Source organism: Myodes glareolus, chromosome 16 (genome assembly GCF_982192425.1).
Source record: "Myodes glareolus chromosome 16, mMyoGla1.1, whole genome shotgun sequence".
NCBI classification, from domain to species: domain Eukaryota; kingdom Metazoa; phylum Chordata; class Mammalia; order Rodentia; family Cricetidae; genus Myodes; species Myodes glareolus.
Window position 1 is genome coordinate 10959721 of NC_142041.1, and position 22540 is coordinate 10982260.

At 42.2% G+C, this 22540-nt stretch overlaps 1 protein-coding gene across 3 annotated transcripts in view; it reads right to left on the reverse strand.

Annotated features, from left to right (window-relative positions):
• The window catches only part of Ubxn2b (UBX domain protein 2B), a 32384-nt gene extending 13097 nt beyond the window's left edge, over positions 1-19287 (reverse strand). For all 3 annotated transcript variants that reach the window (XM_087897082.1, XM_085677034.2, XM_048419910.3), the window contains exons 1-5: positions 19174-19287; positions 16167-16270; positions 10084-10231; positions 8477-8560; positions 7494-7603 (exon numbers count right to left, since the gene is read on the reverse strand). In XM_087897082.1, the coding sequence (XP_087753208.1) occupies positions 7494-7603; positions 8477-8560; positions 10084-10231; positions 16167-16270; positions 19174-19257 (530 nt within the window). In that variant the 5' untranslated portion in view covers positions 19258-19287. The remainder of the gene's footprint in view (positions 1-7493; positions 7604-8476; positions 8561-10083; positions 10232-16166; positions 16271-19173) is intronic.
• Between the last annotated feature and the right edge of the window lie 3253 nt (positions 19288-22540).

Here is a 22540-nt window from a genome sequence, read left to right on the forward strand (position 1 = left end):
GACTCAAAGACTCTTTATCTCAGAGAAAGGGGTTGGGATAGAAAATTTTTCAAACAAATGGACCAAGGGAGCAAGATTTTGAAATTAAAATTAATCAAAAGAGATGGAGAAGGATATTTCATACTTATCAAAGGAAAAATCCCCCAAGAAAATGTTTCAATTCTTTATATCTATGTCACAAACAAAAGGGCACCTATATTTGTAAAAAAAAATTACTAAAGCTTAAATCACACATTGAACATCACACATTAATCATTAGGTCATATTTTAAACACCTATACTCCACAAAATTGAAAAATCTGTTCAATATAGTACTTGAAGTTTTAGCTAGAGCAATAAGACAACTAAAAAAGATCACGGGGATGCAAACTGGAAAAGAAGCCAGAGTATCTTTACTCACAGATGTTATGATAGTACATATCAATTCGACTCCAAATTTTCTACCAGGGAACTCCTACAGCTGATCAACACTTTAGTGAAGTGACTGGATACAAGATTAACTTAAAAAATAAAATCAGTAACCCTCTGATATACAAATGTCAAAAGGACTGAGAAGGAAATCAGGGAAACAACACCCTTCACAATAGTCACAAATAACATAAAGTATCTCGGGGTAACTCTAACCAAGCCAGTGAAAGACCTGTCGTTCAAAAAAACTTCTGGTGCGGGACAATTGTCTATATTCTGTCAATTACGTTTGAAATAAACACTGATTGGCCAGTTGCCAGGCAGGAAGTATAGGGACAACCAGACAGGAAGTAGAGGAGGGTCAATGAGAACAGGAGAATTCAGGGAAGAGGGAAGCTCCCTTTGCAGTCCTGTCTAGCCACAGAAGAAGCAAGATGTGATTGCCCCACTGAAAAGGTACTAAGCCATGTGGCTAACACAGACAAGAATAATGGGCTAATATAAGTTATAAGAGTTAATAAGAAGCCTGAGCTAATGGGCCAATCAGTTTATAGTTAATGTAAACCTCTGTGATTTCTTTGGGACTTAAGAATTGCAGGAACTGGGCAGGACAGAAACTACAGACAACAAACTTCAAGTCTTTAAAGAAAGAAACTGAAGAAGATACCAGAAGATGGAAAGATCTCCCATGCTCATGGATCGGTGATTAACATAGTAAAAATGGCAATCTTACCAAAAGCAATCTACAGATTCAATGCAATCCCCATTAAAATCCCAACACAATTCTTTATAGACCTTGAAAGAACAATACTCAACTTCATAGGGGGAAAAAAAAACAGGATAGCTAAAACTATTCTATATAATACACTTCTGAAGGGATCACCATCTCTGATTTCAAACTGTACTACAGAGCAGTAGTAATAAAAACAGCATGGCCTGGCATAAAAGCAGACACGGTGATCAATGGAATTGAATGAAAGGTCCAGACATAAATCCACATACCTATGCACATCTGATTTTTGATAAAGACAGAAATATATAATGGAAAAAAGTCGGCATCTTCAACAAATGGTGCTAGTCTAACTGAATATTGGCATATAGAAAAAATGCAAACAGATCCATATCTATCACCCTGCATAAAACTCCAGTCCAAGTGGATCAAAGACCTCATTTAAATTCAGATACACTGAAACTGATAGAAGAGAAAATGGGGATTAGCCTTGAATTCACTGGCACAAGAGACTCTCTGAGCAGAACAGAAATAGGACAGGCACTAAGATCAATAATTGATAAATGGGATCTCCTGAAACTGAAAAGCTTATGTAAGGCAAAAAGACACTGTCAATGGGAAAAAACGGCAGCCCACAGAATGGGAAAAGATTTTCAAGCCCCATATCTGACAGAGGGCTAATATCCAAAATATATATATATAAAAAACTCAATGAAAGGTTTCTATACCCTGATATTAAGCCTCTCTGCCAATCAAACCAAGCCTGATTAATAATTAAAAGTCCAGGTTTAATGAGTAAAACGCTCCTGGATGGTCTCCTGGCCCCAAGAGAGGAGAAGGGGAACTGCATGGAACTGGAAAACTACATGGTCTCTCCTTAGGAGGTCCTTTAAATACCCTGCATGGTTCCAGAGGAGCTGCTATTTCGAAGGCTTTCTGAGACTGGGCAAAGATTGGAACCTCAGTAGGAGTGGGGTGGGGGACTGGAGTTGCGGGTTGGTGAGGCAGAGCTCCATCCAAACACTCAAGAAACTAGACATAAACTAAATAATCCAATTAAAAGATCTAAACAGAGAAGTCCCAACAGAGGAAACTCAAATGGCCAAGAAACACTTAAAGAAATGTTCAACATCCTTAGCCATCAGGAAAATGCAAATCAAAATGATTTTGAGATTATTTTATATCTATCAGGATGGCTAAGATAAACACAAGAAACAGCTCACAATGTCAAGGATCTGGAGCAAGATGAACTCCCCCACTGCTGGTAGAGTGCGAACTTGTACAACCACTTTGGAAATCAATATAATGGTTTCTCAGAAAATTGGGAACCAATCTACCTCAAGACTAGTCACACCACTCCTGGGCATATACCCAAAGGATGCTCTATTCTACCTCAAGGACACTTGTTCAACCGTGTTCACAGCAGCTTTATTTATAAAAGCGAGAAACTAGAAACTACCTAGATGCCTTCATCCAAAGAATGAAGAGGTTGTGGTACATTTATATACAATGGAGTATTACTCATGTGTTCCAAGTTCCAACCTGATGGAAAAGAAAGACAAGCATGATATGTACTCACTTATAAGTGTACACTGGCTGTAAAATAAAAGATAATGATGCTACAATCCAGAGACCCAGAGAGGCTATGTAACAAGGAGGGCCTAAGAGGGGATACAAGGATCTCCCTGCAAAGAGGAAAAGGAATAGATTTTGTTGGTGGACAGGGGACAGGTGGGAGTTGGGAACAGGAGTGATCAACTGGTGTGTGGGGGGGAATACTAGGAGAAATGACTGGAATTAGGGAAGTCATTAGGAATTAGGGAATTTGGGAGTAAGGTGGAAATCTAGTGAAATGGAAATTCCATGCAATCTACAAGAGTAACCCTAGCAAAGATTCCTAGTAATGGGGGAGCTGAAGCTTGATCTGGCCATCTTCTGTAACCAGGCAAGGCTTCAAGTGGAGGGATTGGGACACCAACCCAGCCACCAAACTTCCAGCTTATAGCTTATCCTGCCTGCAGTGTTCTAGGACCAGAGCCTAGCACAACTGTCATCAAACAAACCAGAGGGGCATCACCCAGCAACCAAATGGAGGCAGATGTAAAGACCCACAGCCAAAATTAAGCATAGTTCGGGGAGTCCTTTAGAGGAAGGTGAGGAAGGATAGGAGGAACCAGAAGGGTCAGGGACACCAAAAGGACATGGCCCACAGAATCAAGTGACCAGTATGACCAGTACTCATGGTGTCTCACTGAGATCAGGGAGCCTGTAGGGGTCTGGCCTAGGTCCCCTGCATATATGCTATGGCTGAGTAGTTTGGCATCCCTGTGAGACTCCTAACAGGGGGAGCAGGGGCAGTAGCTGATTGTTTCACCTGCTCTTGGGACCCTTTTCCTCCTACTGGATTGCCTCATCCAGTCTTGATGTGACGGTAAGTGCCTGGGCTTATTGTAGCATATTATACCATGTTTGGTTGATGTCCCAAGGAGGCCTGCTATTTTCTAAGGACAGATTGTGGAGGCAGAGGGGAGATGAGGAGAGGAGACTGGGGGAAGGAAAGGGAGGAGAAACTGTGGTTGGAATGTAATATATAAGAGAAGAATAATAAATAAAAAATGCTTTAGGTTAGTATAGAAAGTAAAAGATTTCATTATGGCATCCACATATACACACATCACTGTATTTTGTTTTTACTATTGCTCTATGCCCTTTGCTTCTTTACTGAAAATAGGCTGTCTCCCTTCTACTTCCTTTCCACATGTACTGATTAATCTCTTTTTTATCTACTTTATGAGCTCTTCTTCCCTTCTCATGATCCCCTTTCTATTCATGAGCTATGTACTTATATATAGATACATACATTTATATATCTATGCATATATTAAATCTAGATGCATATTAGAGAAAACATATGGTATCTGAGCCTGGCTGGTATTGTCTAACATTATTTCCAACTTATAGAAATGAATTATGTATCTTCATGTTTTCTTAATCCATTCATCTGTTTATGAACATCTAGGCTGATCCAGTCTCTGAGCTATAGTGAACAGTGCCTTATACACATGATATACAAGTATCTCCATGGTATGTTGCTTTAGAGTTCTTTAGGAAATTATTCAGGAATCCTATGTGTCAAATGGTAGAGTTCTGTCTTTGGAGAACCCTCCATACAGATTCCATCAACAGTGAGGAAGGGTCTTCTTCATTCTTCATATCCCTGCACTGAAAAGAGGTCTTATCTACACAAGGACTTGTCATGGATACACAGGATCACCATCCCTGGCTACAACCATTTGCTTTTAACTCCATCCTGGAGGCAGCCTGATACTGATAAAGGTATTTCTGATTATCAGATAACTGGTGAGCAGCAGATGCTTCAGTGTCAAGGGAGAGCCTGTGGGACTGCACGGCCACAGAAGACAGGTCTACACTGAGGACAGCATCACAGTTAACACAGAATCAGAACGTGCCAGAGGCTGACATGGGGAACAACTCTCTTTTTCATGATGTCGGGGCCTCCTTCTAGCATATAAGTAACCAAAAATCAACTAAGCAGTTTTGGAGGATTTTATATTTTTATTTTTGAAGATCCCTTGCATTTCCAAGAATGCAAATGGTACCTACCATTTAAACTTTATTAAGTCCTTGAATGAAATATGATTAATAGTAATTAGGCTGACAACGCCACACACTTCATCTATGGTGATTTTATATGTTACATTTACATAGAAAGTGTATGAATTGGGCATATGTAAATTGAAATATAAACTTATATTAAAGAAATAATGTAAATATCACTGATAGGAATTTTTTATGAGGCCAGCCTGGTCTACAAGAGCTAGTTCCAGGACAGGCTCCAAAGCTACAAAGAAACCCTGTCTTGAAAAAACAAAACAAAGCAAAAACAAAAAACAAAACAAAAACAAAAAATTACTTTCCTGTACTTAGTATATGTAAGGTAGAATATATCAACTTTTGGAGAAATGATGTGTATAAGCAGATTATACTAACCAAACAGTTTTTCTTGTAGGACAACAAAGACAGTGTTACTAAATCTTTCACGAAAGAGCTAAGAAAGGAGACTTTGCTCATTACTTGTTCTTGATGATATGGTGTGGCTCAGATTTTAAAGCCCATTGAATATTCCCACTTGCCTCAAAATTAACTTCAGCAAACAATGAATGTTTTCTTCTGTCACCTTGAAGTTAGAGCATGAACTTGAATAGCAATGTTGGTTTTCATATATTACATGAGTATTTCCACTACCTAGTTGTTTAGTTTTCAACAGGAAAACACTGTCTTAACTGTTATATCCAAGTACTTGCTGCCATGATTTCAGTGCTCTACTGACAGCATTTCTTGCCTTTATTTGTATCCTTGTAGTAACTGTGCAAAATTTAAATAAAAACCACAACACTAACTCACTTTCTACAGTATCTTTCCTTCAGAGTTCCTTTGTTGTTTCAAAGGATTTTAGCTCCAGCCCACTTCAGCCAGTCTCCCGGATGTTTCATTTAAAGGGCTTAACCTTCAATTTCTCTATGAACTTTTCCTGCTACTCAACCTCACAATGTATCATCAACCTTATGCTTTTAGTGGCATTTCTACTTAGAAAAAGTCCCACAGCGGGGGTGGGACACTGATGTGATAGCCCTGTCCATGAAGTTTTTGTTGAGGGCTGTAGAGGAATTTAGTGGAGCATCCTCGTAGGAGCATGGGTGACAATAACGCTGAGTGCAATGTGGACTACGGAAGCCCAGCTCAAGAGACTTCATAGGGGAACAATAGTGGGAACTGGGCTAGAGACCCATCGTGTGAGATCCAGGCAAAGGGCGTGGCTGAGTTTTGCCTTTGTCCTAAGAATCTCCCTGATGCTAAGTTGAAGAGTTTTGGACTAATTTTATTGGCAGAGGAGATTTCAAGACAGCCTAGTACTGACTGTCAAGTGGTTATTAGTGTTAACTCTTAAGTAGGTCTATAATAAAAAAGGGTAAGCAGGGTAAAAAATATATATTAAGATGTACAGTTTGAGGAAATTTAATGGAGCCATGGTATGTGCTGAAAGAGATAAGAATAAAGGGAATATGGGGAATGGTGACCTCAGGGAAACTCCACCCAACTAATCCTGTAACCTCGGAAAAGAAAAGGCCTCAGGGATCACCTGTTCCTAAGAGCAACAACATACCAGAGCGTATGCAAGTGTAATTCAAAGAGGGGCAGCTTTGGCCACAGGTTCTAGACTCACAGTTGTAAAGGACACAGAAGTGCAAGGTTTAAGGAGAGCTGCTGAGGACAGGTGTATGGCAGGAGTGTCCCCACAAGGAGACCCAGAGAAGCCACTGGTGAAGCTGTCAAAGTGAAGTTCAGATTATTTCGGAGATCCCAAGATGTTGGAGATAAAGTCATGGGATATTTGTCAAAGAGAGCCACTGACAGGGAGACGAATGCGTCCACGAGAGATGCTGCAGTCAACAAAGCTGGACGTATTCAAATTTGAAATCTTGGTCCCCAGCTGGTAGGACTTTTGGGAAAGATCAGAGGATGTGTCACAGGAGATGGGCTCAGAGGTTTAAAGCTCACGCCATTCCCGGCTGGCTCTCTGCCACACGGCTATGGATTAGATGGTAAATTCTCAGCTACTGCTGGAGCGCTACGCCGGCCTGCCTGTAGCCATGCTTCCAGTCCTAATGACCACGGACTCACCCTCTGAGACTGTATACCACCATTAAATGCTTTCTTTTATAAGTTGCCTTGGTCTTGGTGTTTTGTCATGGCACCTTGCCAACAGTAAGCGGGAGAGAGATTTAATGGATAGGTAGATAGATGCTATTTAATTCATTAAGGCATTTCTTCTTGGAGCAAAGCCCATAGTGTCATATTTAAAAGAGGTACAATCACACAATGTCCTTTCTATACAAAGATCCATCTCCCCAAAGTCACTTATGTAATACGTCACAATAACTAATTCTTGAAAGCTAGTAGTGTATATAGAACAGTAAAAAAAAAAAAAAAAAAGAAAAAAAAGAAAAAAGAAAAAAAGAAACAGGGCCTGGGAAGAGGAGCTACTTGGTCAAATAATGCCACACAAGCATGACCACCTGAGCTCAATCTCCAGAGAACCCATGTAACCAGGCTGCATGCGGTGCTATGCACTGGTATCCCAGGACTGGGGCCACAGGTCCCTGGGACACAGTGACCAGCCAGCCTGCCTACTTGGCGAGTTCCAGGCAAATGAGAGAATACCACTGAGACTGACCTACGACCTCCACGTGCATGTGTATACACACATAAGCAGTTACATACTCAAAATAGTTCCATTCCACATAATAAAGAGAATAAGAATAATTCATCTTACCCTCTCTTAACAGATTCCAAAAACTGAGCATTTGTTGGGTCACTGTAAGGTCTCAATTCTCCATCATCTAAACTGAAACCATTGCTCCACAGCTTCAGTAAAATCTGAACCTTTTGGAGAGGGGAAAAAAAAAAGAACTTATCTCCAAACAATATTAGATTTCAATGTTATATCTCCCAACTTACTGTCTGATTAATTTATCTTAAAATACAGAGATATTTGTTTTAATCAAAGCTAAACATGTGTGTCCACCATGTGTTTACTTAGTAGGTTTATTTTTAGCTTAAAACACTGATAATAGCTGCAAATATCGAAGTCTCATGGGTGGCGCCTGGCTGCTGAGCAATCACTCAGAGTTCACGAGGGAGCAGAAGCAACAGCAAGACAGACTCCACTTCGCACCTGTGACTCGGACCCCTCTTCCAGCCCCAAATCTCTTTAGTTCCACCACTTAACAATACATGCCAAGGGGCAAGGAAACCCTTCCAAGAAACTGTTAATGTCTGAAATAAATTTATAATTTTAATATTTTCAAAGGCAACAGAAATAATGATTTCAAATGTTTTTATAATTTAATTCATGCTGTATTATAAAAGCATACAATTTCTAAGAAAAAATTGTGAGAATTATACATTCTGCCTGGCAGTGGTGGTGCACGTCTTTAATTCCAGCATTCAGTAGGCAGAGGCACGTGGATCTTGAGTTTGAGGTCAGTGTGGTCTACAGAGTGAGCTCCAGGACATCTAGAGCTACACAGAGAAACTCTGTCTCAAAAACAAAACAAAACAAACAAAACCAAAAAAATTATACATTCCAATATAGCAGTAGAAATATTGCTAATAAAAGTACACAAGTTCTTTAACTCCTGCTTCAAAAACTAGTAAGAGATGTCTATATTTATAGTGTTAACTATTAATTCAGGAAGGAGAAACAAACAATATCAACTGGAGGTGAATGCTTAACATTTTGATGACTGTACCTACATCTTGCAGCTGATTTTCTCCATAGATATACTCTGACCGCTTACAGAAGGAACTGCCCAGTCTGTATCCTCCACCTGTAAACGACTGGAATACAGGATAAATGGGTTAAGAGTTCACTATAGCTTACATTCAAAATGTTATTTGGATACTTGATATTTCAAAACTAGATAAGAAATTATTGGACAGATTCACAGTGACTAGGAAAATACATTAGAATGACGTCCTTAAGTTACAAGCAAGTGTCTATTCATATAAACATTAGTAACTCGAAATGTGCAATAACTTAGTTTGATCCCCAGAATCCACACAGTAGAAGAGAGAACAGACTCCTGCAAACTGTCCACTGACGTCCACATGTGGGATGTGGATTTGTGTGTACACGACCACACACACAAAATAAATGTTAGAAATTGTTAAAGAATTCTGTATGTATTTTATAGGCTTTAAATTTTTTTTTATGTTTTAACTGAAATAGAAATTACATCATTTTCTCCCTTCTAGCCCCTCTCACATCCCCTCTCCAAGTTGAGAGCCTCTTTTTTATTATTGTTACATACATACATGTATGTAAATACATATCTCACACTGAATGCTTTTATTGGTGGTGTGTATACAGTTTCCAGACTGACCACTCTGCACTGGATAACCAACAAGTGGTCATCCCTGGAAGCGGGTAATCCTCCTTCTCCCAGCAGTCAAGAGTTGCCTGTAGTTCTTAGGGGTGTGACCACATGCGATTTCCCCTCCCATGTTAACGCCCCTGAACATGCCATTGTTCCAGTCTTGGTTACGCAGCCACTTCCAGGGGCTTTTACAGCTGACTTTCTCGCATTCTGGCTCTTACAATCTTCTTGCCCCCTCTTCCACGATATAGGAGCCGTGATGCAGATGCATCTGTTGTGGCTGAGTTTCACCATGACCTGTTGACTTCTGCACTGTGTCCATGTGTCATTTCCTGGGATGACCTCCATCTTTTTTTTTATATTTATTTATTTATTATGTATACAATATTCTGTCTGTGTGTATGTCTGCAGGCCAGAAGAGGGCACCAGACCTCATTACAGATGGTTGTGAGCCACCATGTGGTTGCCGGGAATTGAACTCAGGACCTTTGGAAGAGCGGGCAATGCTCTTAACCACTGAGCCATCTCTCCAGCCCCCGGATGACCTCCATCTTAAGCTGTTTGTTAGCTACAGGAAGTCAGCTATAGTCACAATTTGATCTTACCTACATCAAGTAGGTTATGATCACACTTTTGATATTGCTGTTCTAAACACATAGTCCTCAGGGAGGATACTGTGGGCAGAAATGGCTATTCTTTTAATTACCATTTGCATGACAAATGTGCTTTAGATTACAACCTTACTTTGTTCCACATATGAAATCAATTCCATACTTTGCTTACAGAATTGGGGAACATGGAAATGCTAAAATGACCTCAAGGCTTGACAGAAGGAAGTTTTTCAGCTGCTGCCAAATAAAGTCTAAAACTGAAGTTTCATGGAGCAGTCATTCTCAGCCATGGGGCCAGAAAGATCAGAAAAGCATCGCCACATCCAAGGAGCTCGCACCTTCCCAGAACAACACAGTTACAGACAGCACTGACCTTAGCTTTGTCGTCACTGGAAGATCTTGTGGCTTCACTTAGCGGGACGGCCCCATGCTCCCTTGCCTCTCTGAAGAGGTCATTCACAATGTTCCCAGGTGGAGGCTGAGCTATATGTACTCCACATTCCTGTTCACCTGAATAAAGCCTTTAAACATCACAGCTCATGAATAAAAACTCAGAACAGACACAAACCACTCTAAAATAAGAAGCTATAAGCCATAGGAAATAACTTTTCTTTATAAAGAAGTACACTGAGCTCTTCAGGATATCTGACTTTACAATGGAACTCAGGCAAACATAAAACAGGGAGAGTCTGTATCCCTTCTGGGTTTGTGGAGCCTGACAATGTCAGCACCAGCATGGTGACTGGGGTCCTGGTTTCCCACCTCGACCCTGGATGACTGCTTAAGGATTCTTCTCCTGTTGGGGAGGGGAGGGGGCGGCACTGGCAACAGGTGGAGGTTATTCTTGCCCCATATGGCTACACAAATGTTTACTCTTCAAAGAGACCTAGTGCATTACAATACCCAGTGTAAATAACTTCATATATTCCCTATGTAGTAACTAAGATCTGCCCTGACTCTAACTTCAGAAAGGCTACAAAACACACATTTCCATTCACCTAAGATTATTCTAATCTTTCTCAAGGAGATCAGAAAATTTAACAATGAAGTAACACATAGAGACTTCCTACAAGGTGTCAGAGTTCACTTTTCATTTCCCCACTCCTTCTACTCCAGTTTCCACTAACCCACAGAGCAATGGCGGAAACTACAACAGCCCTGCACAGGGCACAGAGGTTCCCTTCAGGGTTTTCTCCTAAGCTGGCAACCGAGTTACAGAGGAAGCGGCAGTCCTCATGTCCTGCTACCTGGACACAGGTGTGTACACCAGCAGAACCCCACTACTGCTGTGGGGAGGGGCACCACCCCACCAGTGTCACCGAGTCCACTAGAACCCACAGTCTTCGCATGCTCGCACTGCACACCCGTGGTGTGGGGGTGGGGTACAGCACATGAAGAAAGAGCCTGCCTGTCTCTGAAGTAAGTGCAGTGTTGGAGAGGAGAGACTGGATAGCACATGGCCTCAGGAACTGCGACAGAGCCAGCACAGCGTCCTGCCATGTTTGTCCCCAAATATAACATCTTCCCTCCCTGTCCCATGTCAACAAGCTGGCAGAGTGAATGATCCTGCCTCTTTGCCTTGTGACAAAGGCCGGGGAAAACTGGTCACAGGAAAAGATTTAGCGGTTTGTTATGGCCTTCCCTGAGACCATGCAGCCTCACTGATATTTATAGTCAGAGCTGCAAGCCGTCTGGAACTGACTGTGTGTTGCATAAGGGAAAGAGAGGCCAATGCTAATTTCTTCCCTTAGACAATGCTATGAAATGCCCTCTCCTCGCTGCTCTGCAGTGGCATCTTTGCCGGAGTCAAACAGCCATCTCCAAGGGTGGAAGATTCAGAGTCTAGTTTTGACTCACTGGTCAGACTCTTAGGCCTCTGCAGCTTTGCAATAAGTCTTCATATCGAGTACTTTGTGTCCTGAGCTCGAAGGGTGCTCCACGAATGCTCTAGCCGTTCTCTGAGGAGACAGAGGACCACGGGCACCTACAACTGGAGCAGTGACAACCCTGCCCGCTTCCATCTTCTCACTTCACATGGGAACTTCGTCTTCCCTGGCTTTCCTGAGAGGCACCATTCCCCTCACTGTGCAGTTCCCTGGGGTTCCAACCATGCTTCGGTTTTACTACATTTCCTTTCTTCCCTTTTCCACAATAAGATGTCAATGCCCTTGCCTTCTGTTCTCCTCTTATTTGAAACTCATTTGATCAAAAAAGTATTTATCCACTCCCATTGCAACTTCCGATAAATGACTCAAAGGTAATATTTCACCTCCCTTTAAAAACATCTTTTCTTCCATTTTCTCACCATGCAGCCCAAGCTATGGTCCTCCTGCCTGAGCCACACAAGTGCTGGTATTGCAAGCATACACGATCATGCCTAGCTCTCTCTTACTTTGTTTGGCTGGTTGCCTGGGGCAGGAGTGAGACAGTCTTCTGTATAGGAGGCTGGCTTTGAACTTCCTACACAGCTAACGCTGACCTTCAGCCCCTACCTTCCCAGTGTAGGGAGTAAAGCCATATGCCACCACGCCTCGCCCTAACTTACTGAAATTTAAACTTTGTAAAGACCTAAAAAATAAAGCACCTACTGAGTACTCCTGCATGAATGATGTTCACCAGTTCCATGCTGCAGGCCTCTCGTCAGCAAGCACAGCTCTACCGCAGCTCCCCAAACTCTCTTTCCTACTCATGCCCTGTATTCCGTGCCAGGAAGTTTCTATAACCAAGTTTTAGAAAGCACTGGCGCAATTCCATCCTCTCCCTCATTCCAGTGTAACCGCCTACTGCTGTCTTGCCCCTTAGGGTACCCAAAGTGGGCTGCCTCTTCTTCTCCCATTGTTGTAATTTGACATCGATTTTTCTAAAAAGATATGCTTTTTCCTATTTCCCCAAAAAGATTAACAGTTAATATTATCAAAGGGCAAATATATTTTCATACAATTCTTATAACTAAGCGATCCCCATTTTCCAGATGAGAAAACGGACTAGGGCTGGTTAATGAAGAGACACCCCCCACACATACACATGGGGGCTGAGCTCCTGAACTCCGGCTCCTTTTCACTGAATGAACTTTATGCACACAAGCATTTCAGTGACTTGAACAGATGCAGCACAATAATGGAGCCAAGTGCAAATGAACATCTAAGTCTGCTCACTCAAGGAGTCAAGCGCTTAACTCAGAACAAGGCCCTCCTAAGTGTAGACTTGTGTGACAGCAAGGTCACACACCCATGAGGTTCACCCTGGCTGCACTTCCACTAAGCTGTAACGTTCCACAGCCTTTCCTTCTGTACTCTCCTGTCCTTTCTTCGGGCTTACTTTGATTTTAGTAACTGTTTAAGGCCCATACTAGGCATATCACACCGTCTATCTCATTTAATTCTCAAAACAATGCTACGTAAATAATGACCTGTAGAGGACATGTCCTAAATTTTGCTGCTGGCACACAGCCTCACATGAGTGAATTTGTTAAAGTTGTCAAACTGCTCTGAAGGTTGGTCTAAAGATTGCACACTTCTTGGAGGTTAACGGTATCGACCACTTTATGACTAATATTTTTGAAAATGAAACTATATTAGTGTTTTATTTAGCTTCTACTGAGCAAGAGCAAACTGGGTGATGCAAGGGTTGAGTACATTATACAGGTTATCATTACTGAGGGGAGCGATGGCAGGAGCTGGAGGTGGGGACTGAAGCGGAGACGTGGGGGAATGCTACTCACTAGATTGCTCTGCATGGTTTGCTCAACACACTTTCTTATACCCAGGGCCAGCTGCCCAGGGATAGCACCTCCCACATGGGCTGGACCATTCCACATAATTAATCAAGGAATACCCCCACACACTTGCCTGTAGACCAGTCAGCCAGAGGCAGTCTCTCACTGGGAGTGCTCTTCCCAGGAGACTCAAGCTTGTGTTAAGCTGACAGAAACTAACCAGTGCAGCTGGCTTAAAAAGCCAGGGGGCCAGGTGTGGTGGTGCTAGCATGCTGTTTCTGGAAATCTCAACTCTTGGGAGGCTGAGGCAGGGGGATTGCGGGTAGCTTGACTAACAGTGAGTTCCAGGCCTGACTAGGCTACATATGACACTTTGAAAACTACAAGAAGTGACAGGGAGCGAACAACCATTTTGATTTCTAGCACTGCCCGGGAGGACAGACAATGAGCAGCGGCCTACAGAAAGGAAACGTGGGGACAGTGAGCAGGGCAAACGTTCTCACTGAAGGTGAAGTGGGGAGGCGTGAACTGCTGCATGAAGTGAAAACTATCACGCTCAGAAAAGACTGATGATCTCCGTGCGCACTGTACCTGAAGTGATTAAACAGCCTTCGGATCTCTTACAGAAATTTATCCTTTTGAGTGGTAAATGATTCTTGAGGTCAACATTACTGGTTGGAGAGGTGCAGCTCAGCGGTAGGAGTACATGGTTAATGTGTGTGCGACACTGAGTTTAGTCCATGACACCCCCAAATGAGCAAACAAAAGAGCACTACCAAATCAAACTACTAACAACAAATCCTTTTCAGATTGCATAAGTAAATGCATCCAACTGGGGGAAAGAAAGAGTTCTAGGGATTGAACCCAAGGCCTTGCACATGCAAGGCAAAACTCTACCACTGAGCCACATCCGCAGACTTTAGTATTTTCAGGCTGCTCAAAATGGCTTGAACCTCTTGGCAGCCTAGGACAATCTTAGCTCACGATCACAGAATGAACCCGTGAAACGCAAGGAAAATATCTATGTCAATCTTGCAAAAATTCAAGTATCAGGTTTACTACACTAAGAGCAAAGTTAAGTTCTTCTCATGTGCGCAAGCTAGGGAGTCAAAGGCTGAACAATGAACTACTGAGTGAGGAAAACTCAGGCAGAATCAAATTAAATACTTTAAAAATGGGGAAAGGGAATATATACATTAAGGAGGTAATTAAAATATTACACAATCTACATACACTCATATATCTAACAATAAGAGCTAAGTCAAAGGATAGTATATTCAAACCATGCCGAGATACCAACCTGCAGATTACAAGGACAGACTGTACCTGACAATGGAGTGATGTGGTGGTCAGCACCTTAAGCAAGTGAGCATGTCACCAAGAGTGGGGAAACTTGGAATTATATGGCTCCTGATGTGATACAATAAAAAGCAGACAGTATCACTTATCTAGTACACTTGACAAAAATGTTTAACAAGAATCTAATTATGAGGAAACAGTGATCTAGAATGTAGGATATTTTGAGACATATGGTGTATACTTTTTAAAACAGTGAATGTAATAAATTTTAGAATATGGAGGTGTGCTAAATACAGGGAGAGAGAGAGAGAGAGAGAGAGAGAGAGAGAGAGAGCACATTTCTACATTCAAAACTCAACACAGGAAAAGTCAAATGCAATGAGTAGTCTCTAGCTGGGTCCCCAAATCCCCAAGGTGGCTGAAGATGTGACATCGTGGTGCCACTGTTAATTTGTGGGCTATACTTTGTTATTTGGGTTCTTCTTAGGGGGTGTACAATGAAATGCCTAGAAGTGGGTGTCATGAATGCTGGAATTTGCTTTCAGATAGCTGAATGAAAAGAGAGTGAGCGCAAGCACGAGTGAGGGCAGGGCTATATGAGGACACGTTAACCCCTGGTGAAGCAGGGGAAATGCTCAGTCTCTATTCACCTGCTAACCTTCACGCTTCCTATGGGCTTCAACATTTGTGAAGGAAAACACAGGGGAGAAACTATAAGGACTTTTCTTATCATTCAAGTACACGAAGATGTATCATTTTTGTCTCCCCTTCAAAAAATATGTGAAGTGACAAAAACATAATATCCAGTGAACTTTTCTACTTCTGAGGAAATTATACTTTTTGAGAATGAGAGGTAATAAGAAAATTCAAGTTTGCTCTCTAATGTAATACTAAAAAAAGTCAATAAAAGTATTCACACTACAGTATATGTGATTCTTATCTTCTAAACCTCTAGTCTGTTCTTTTCATCATCCAGAGATTTAAATGACAACACAGACATCCCAGGAAATCATGTCAGACCAGGCACGGCAGTACAGAAGCACACACAGAGACTTCAGAACTGACAGATTCTTCAGTGGGGACCAGGGACTCGCAGAGCCCCATGGGTGGTGGGGAGAACCCCGCTGGCCCTCGACGGACAAGACTGCTCACGAGTGCTGCTGAGAGGAGAGCCTGGACATGTCACCAAGCTCAATGAGCATTAGGACAAAAATATTAAAGCGCCATCTTGCCTGATTCAAGACAGAGTTCATGTGGTGCTTAGGATAATAGCAGACACCATGGGATTTCTTCAGAAGTTTTTTTTTCACTGACTATAAAAATTTTAGAATAGTATCTCCATATTTCTTTTTAAAAAATTAACTCAGAAAATCCTCAAAGTGACTTAAACTCGGCTCAGCACGCTAAGCTGCTGCAGGCAGCTGTCTGGAAGCAACACTCACCGCTGCGGCAGTGTCCGTGGGCTCTTAAAGATGGGAGCTGCAGACCGGGCAGGCCTGGAAGACTTGCATTTCACTTCCTCTTCGTACAGCCCTGCCAAGGCCAACTACACACAAGGACAGGCTTGTTATCCAGCTAGCGATGGAAATACACTTGTAGACAGCTGAGGAACACACATTAGTTTGGAATTGGGCATTAACAATTTCCTACGAAAAAATGAAGGCTGTTGCCTCAAAAGATATTATCTTTCCAAAACAAACTAACTTGTGAGGTTTCACAGTATTCAATTAATTAAGCTGCCTATGCCAGAGAAAATTTGTTACAATAATTCTTTTAATTAACTATTCAACAGTTTCAAAAACTGAGTTTGGCAACACACTGTTTTCCCCATCTGGACCTGCGTAACTTTCCTCCAGGCTTTCAGGGCTTTCTGAAGACAGTTCATGCTATAGTCAGTTTCTCTAAATCAATCTCACAATATAATTTTGCTCAGTAGTTTTCAAAATCCAGGAACATGAAACAAGTTCAAAAGTATTGCCTGATAGTCTATCAGACATAAATTTCATCAAGTTCAGGGGAAAGAGCTGAAAAATAAGACAATGAATTAAATATAGGTTTCAACCACTTATAAAGCAATACTGCAAAATTAAACACTGCAGGGACATAGCTGGTTACTTTTGAAATAAAGTAAAAATATATTTGCCCTTGAAATAGAATTTAAAATATTAATCTAATTATTACAGAGTTTTTTTTCCCTCCTTCTACTTTTGCTGTTTGGGTAATAAATTAAAAGTTTTTCAACTAGGCATAGTGGCACAACCCTTTAATCCCAGCACTTGGGAAGCAGAAGCAGGAAGATGTCTGTGAATTCGAGGCCAGCCTGGTCTACACAGTGAATTCCAGGAGTCAGGGCTGTGTAGAGAGACCCTGTCTCAGAAAACAGGCAAAACAAAAGAAATTTCCTTAATGCTCCTAGTGGGTATTCAATCGGTGTGATTATAATCTTTGGGCCCCCCACTCTCGCTACAATTAAACAAGCCTTCTCCTCCACCAGGTAACTATCTCTGTGTAGTTTTCCCTCAGAAGGAAAAGAAGAATAAGTAACTGAGGCCAAATCATCCAGTCCTGATTCTTTTTCAGGGCTGCGAACTGAACTCAGGCAGAGCCTCACACATATTAGACAACCACCCTCACACTCAGGACATCCCCTAGCCAATAGGTTCCATACACCTTTGGCTAAACACATTTAAAGTACACACTCAGGGCATCTAGAGGCTTTCCCCCCATTTCCTAACCGTTTTTATTCCTCCTTCTTCCTGTCTCTCACAGATGATGCAGCAACTCATGGATTTCTGAAAAGGCAGTTTCCCTAGAAATGCTAATGAATGGCTCTGACCTCTTAAGAACTGAATTAAAAGTTCTTACGTAGATCATAATTCTTTTGACATTAAAATATAATTCCATCATCTATCCCTTCCTTCTCCTTCCCATGTTCACACTCCCCCTTGTTCTCTCTCAGCTGGCTCCAAACCTTAACTTAGGCATTTACTGTGTATGTCTGATGGATTACTGAACATCGTTGAGTTTAATTTTTACGTCTCTAAATGACTAATGAAATTTTTGTCAAGATCAGTTGAAAGATTAGTGTATGTAAAACACAGGCACAGATGCCCATCACGACAGGGTCTTAGTTTTAAACTGTCCCTGTCTTCACTCTCCCCCAGCAGACTCCTCTGCGTCTCTCTGTCACCCTTACTACCCCTACTTAACAAAGTTAGAGTCATTAGGGAGGAGGGGAGCCTTAATGATTGATGGGGGAGGGCCCAGTGCATTGTGGGTAGTGCCATCCCCGGGCTGGGGGGTCCTGGGTTCTCAAAGAAAGCAGGCTGGGCAAGCCACAGGGAGCAAGCAGGTAAGCAGCATCCTCCAAGACTTGTCTCCAGGTCCCTGCCTTGCTTGAGTTCCTAGCCTGACTGGTCTTTTGAGGATGAACAATGATGTGGAAGGAAGCCTAAGTCAAATAAACCCTTTCCCCCCACGTTGTTCTCTGGTCGTGGTGTTTCAACACTGCGGTAGTGATCCTGACTAAGGCAATTAGTTAAGTGGCTTCAGGGTCACCTGTAGCAAACCAATGCTCAATCAGTACCATTGTAACTTTACATCGGTTTGGTCTATTAAGGCTAGTTTACAAGCCTATTTCAAGTCTGTGGTCTTTCAAAATACTTAATACCATACAAGAGTATACTGTACTACTTATGGATTTGATAGCCTATTTATCTCCAAATTCTCCAAAGTTATAACAGCAAGTAGTCAGTATGTTTGGTTAAAGATGAAGACCAGCTACTAAAAATGCCCTGCCAAGGTTGGAGAATTCAGGCTCATTTATTCTTAACCATAACCCCTTACACATGTTTAATTGCTGAGTTTTATCAATGATCTCACGAGAAGACAGAAAAATGCCTAAAATGAGCAAGTAGTGTTAGCATCTGATAAAGTAGTATTTAGTGGACAAGTGTTCAGCTGACTAACGTCGGCGTTGTAACATCATCGAGTTTTATTTCTGTTACATTGTTTTATGGAGTACCTCTTACAAGTGGGCTGCAACCACAGCCTGAACTGTTTTAAGCTCTCTCCTGCAAAAACGCCAAGCTTTTTGATAAGAAAAAAAAAAAGAAAAAAAAAGAAAAATTGCTTTTAATGTGTAAGTCTTTAAATCCGAAAGCGCATCCAAGATCAAGACGCGTTATTTTTAAATTACTTTTTAAGCGATGGCCATAGGAACTCTCCAGCAGTCAGGTAGCATCAAACGGGAGCCACCCAGACCGCCCCGCAAAATGGCATTGCCCACAGCTGCCCGGTGCGCCGCGCGCCCTGGGTTCCACGCCCACCACCCAGCCGCGCGCCTCCCCGAGAGACCCCAGCCATCATTCTCCTCCGACAGGGTCCGAGCAAGGCTCAGGCGAGGTACCCAGTGCCTCCCGCCCGCCGCTGCGCTCCGGGCCTCCGTACCTGTAAGTCCCGCGCACTCGGGGGCCGAGGCCTCGAGGACCCCCTCTCCGGCTCCTCCGGCTCCGCGCGTCCTCCCTCCGCCATCTTCCACCCGCTCTCGGCGCCCGCCCCGGACTCGCGACTTCCGGGGCTGGTTGCTTAGCGACCGCGGAAGGGGGCGGAGCCACTCGGCGACCACCCCCTCGGGAGTGGGCGGAGCTGAGTCGTATTAGCTTGGTCCTCGCTCCTTTTCCCCACCGGTCCTTGTGACGCTCCAGCACCTCCGTGTGCAGTCACTCAGCCACTCGCTGGGAGATACTGCAGGTCGTCCCGAGTGCAGCCTTGACTTGCAGGACCATGCAACTCAACAGATGAACGTTGCAACTTCACCTTTTAAGTCTTGTTCCAATCGTTCGTTTTCTCTTATCAAGGATTGGATGGTACATCCGTCCCTCCGCATCCGTTTTGAAGAGAAACGCAGTAAAGCTTTTGGCAGTGAAAATGGATACTCTTAAACCACCACAGCCAAGGATTAATTTAACCCTTTCCTGTCTTATCCAAGGCACTGACATCTCCCAAGGATTGCCAAGGTAGAAAAAGAAGTTCGGACCTTTATGTAACCCGAAAGCTAGTGAGGGAAAGAAAGACGAAAACAGATAGCAGAATAAATTTGTACATAAGCTTTGCAAAGATTATCAAACGAGGCCTGTATGTGAATTGAGAATACTCCATTGGTACCTACTGTGTGCACCAGGCTGGGTGCCAGCCTGCAGTGTGCTGCCTTGTCGTGGTCTTTTTAAAAAAACAGCAAATTTGACCAGCTACAGAAGTTGAAACTGAGAGAGAGAGGTCTATACAGTGTGCTGCCTCAACCCCAAACCCACTTCTTTCTCCTCCAAACTGCTGCTTTTTCGTTCTGTTCCTTACAGTATCATCTAACTTATATTGGATATTAGTCATCTGGAGGTCACTGAGGTTATTTATCGGTGAGGTCGAATTTCCCAGTGCTGGTGTAGGCTGGAACAATTAAGACTAGAAGAAGGGCTCTTGAAGTAGTCACTGTGGCCAATAGCAGAAGTTTCAGTGTTTTTGCCATGTGACGTGTAGCTCAGGCGGTGTTCTCAGCAGTGTGGTGATCAGGGAGAAGGTGTAGAGTTGACAGCTTCCCACTCAAGGTATCCAGGCAGCATGAAGGAGACTAACAGGCGTCAGTCAGAAGACTATGTCTTAAGAATATATAGGACTTGTGTGGAGAAGGGTGTGTGGCTTGAGTGGGGAATTAGAGTATGGTGATAACTTATTTGTACAAATAAAGCTTACCTGATGATCAGAGGGTGGAGCTAGCTACTAGCTGACCATAGAGGTCTGGAGGTATGTACAGACAGACAGGAAGTGATATGGCTGGACAGAGAGAAGTGATAAGGCAAGAGGAAGTTGTGTAGGTGACAGTGGTTTCGCTCCTTCGTCTCTCTGTCTCTCAGCATTTTACCCTGTATCTGACTCTGGACTTTTATTAAGGCCTATTAGAATTCCTGCTACATATTGGTGCCCAACTTAAAGGCAGGAATTCACAAAAACGCCACAAGCAAAGGCATAAACAGGAGCTGTACGTGGGGGCTCCCGCACCTCCAGATAACCTCCAGATAGACTTTCTTTTCTTTTTTCCCCCAAGCCTCTGACATTTTGCTATATGATTCAAATGAAGATACTTTAGAAAGAACGTTTGAAGAAGTAAGGAAAGTTTTGACTTGTTGGGGATTGCAAATTGCTCCTGAAAAAAAAGGAGATTCTATTAAAAGGCTATAAAATAGGTATACAAAATTTAGATCCCAAAAGGCACAAATTAGGAGAGATCGATTGCAGACTCTTAACGACTTTCAAAGATTGCTAGGAGACATTTCCTATATATGACTCACTATTGGGATAAAACATGATGAACCGATTAATTTAAAATTAAAACTTTAGATGGTGACAAGAACTGAAATAGGCCCAGGAAATTATCAACTGCAGCTGACAGAGAATTGGCTTTGGTAGAAAAGAAATTACAGATTGCACCTGTGGATCCAAAGCTTAACAGCTTTCTGGTCATATTTCTCCCTTACCTGTAATGGTCTTTAAGAGACAACCCCCCCACTCCCCACCACTGCAGAGGCAGGCAGATCTTCCTTCCTCTTCCAGTCTGACCTCCCTGCTGTCTGTCTCTGTCCCAAAGAGGTTAAGTGCTGCAGTGGCTCCTCTCCTCTTCCCCCCTTCCTCCCTCTCTCTGCCTTTCTGCTTGTCCCTTTTCTCCCCTTCTCCCCTTTCCCCTTTCCGTCCATAACCCACTAAATAAATATTCAGCCTCACTCTGCATGGTGTGCCTATTCATCCTGGTCTCTCACCTGCCACACGGCTCCCTGCCTGGGATCCACTGCCCCTTGTGGTCCATGGTTCACTTGGGGAACAGCACTGTTTTCTTTTTACCATAATACTCTCTAAGCATTCCCCTATAGGAATTTTAATGCAAAGGGAAGATGTTATCTTAGAATGAATCTTTTTACCACATAAACTGAATAAAAATAAGAAACTTATGTGGGAAAGAGTTAATTCTAAGAAGAAAATATCCATCAATTAACAGGAATTGACCTGCCAGAAATTATAATATCTTTTAATAGTGATGAAATTGACAAGTTATGGGCAGAAAGTGAAATCTAGCAAAGAGCTTACAGTAATTTTGGGGAGAGATTAGCAATAAATATCCCCAAAGCGAGAGAATTTAACTTATAAAGAGAACTAACTGAATCCTTTCTCACATTGTAAAGGAAACATCAATAATTGGAGCTCCTACATTCTATACTGATGCAAAAAAATCAGGAAAGGCAGATTACAAATCAGAAAATTTAAGTAAAGTGGATCTAAGCTCTCATGATTTTGTCCAAAAGTCAGAATTATAAGTTATTTTCATGGTACTAATAAATTTTATGGAATCTCTCAACATAGTTAATGTTTTGCGATATGCTGAAAGAATTGTTTTGCATATTGAAACTGCTGAATTTATACTAGATGATACATAATAGACTTTATTATTTATTTAATTACAAGAAATAATCAGGAATAGGAATCATCCCACATATATTTCATATATATGAAACACACATCTGATTTCATACAGTTCTGCCAGGCCCTTTAGCACAAGGTAATGAATAAATTAATCAGTGATTAATTGGAAACATGCTGGAGGCCTCAGAATTTCATAAAAAAATCATGTTAATAGCAAAGATTTAAATAGAAGATGTTTTCATCATGTGGCAACAAGCCAAGGAAATTGTAAGGAAATGTTTTACTTGTTATTTATACAAAATGCCACTACCTATGGGAAGTAACCCAAAGGGTACTCAAAGCAATGAAA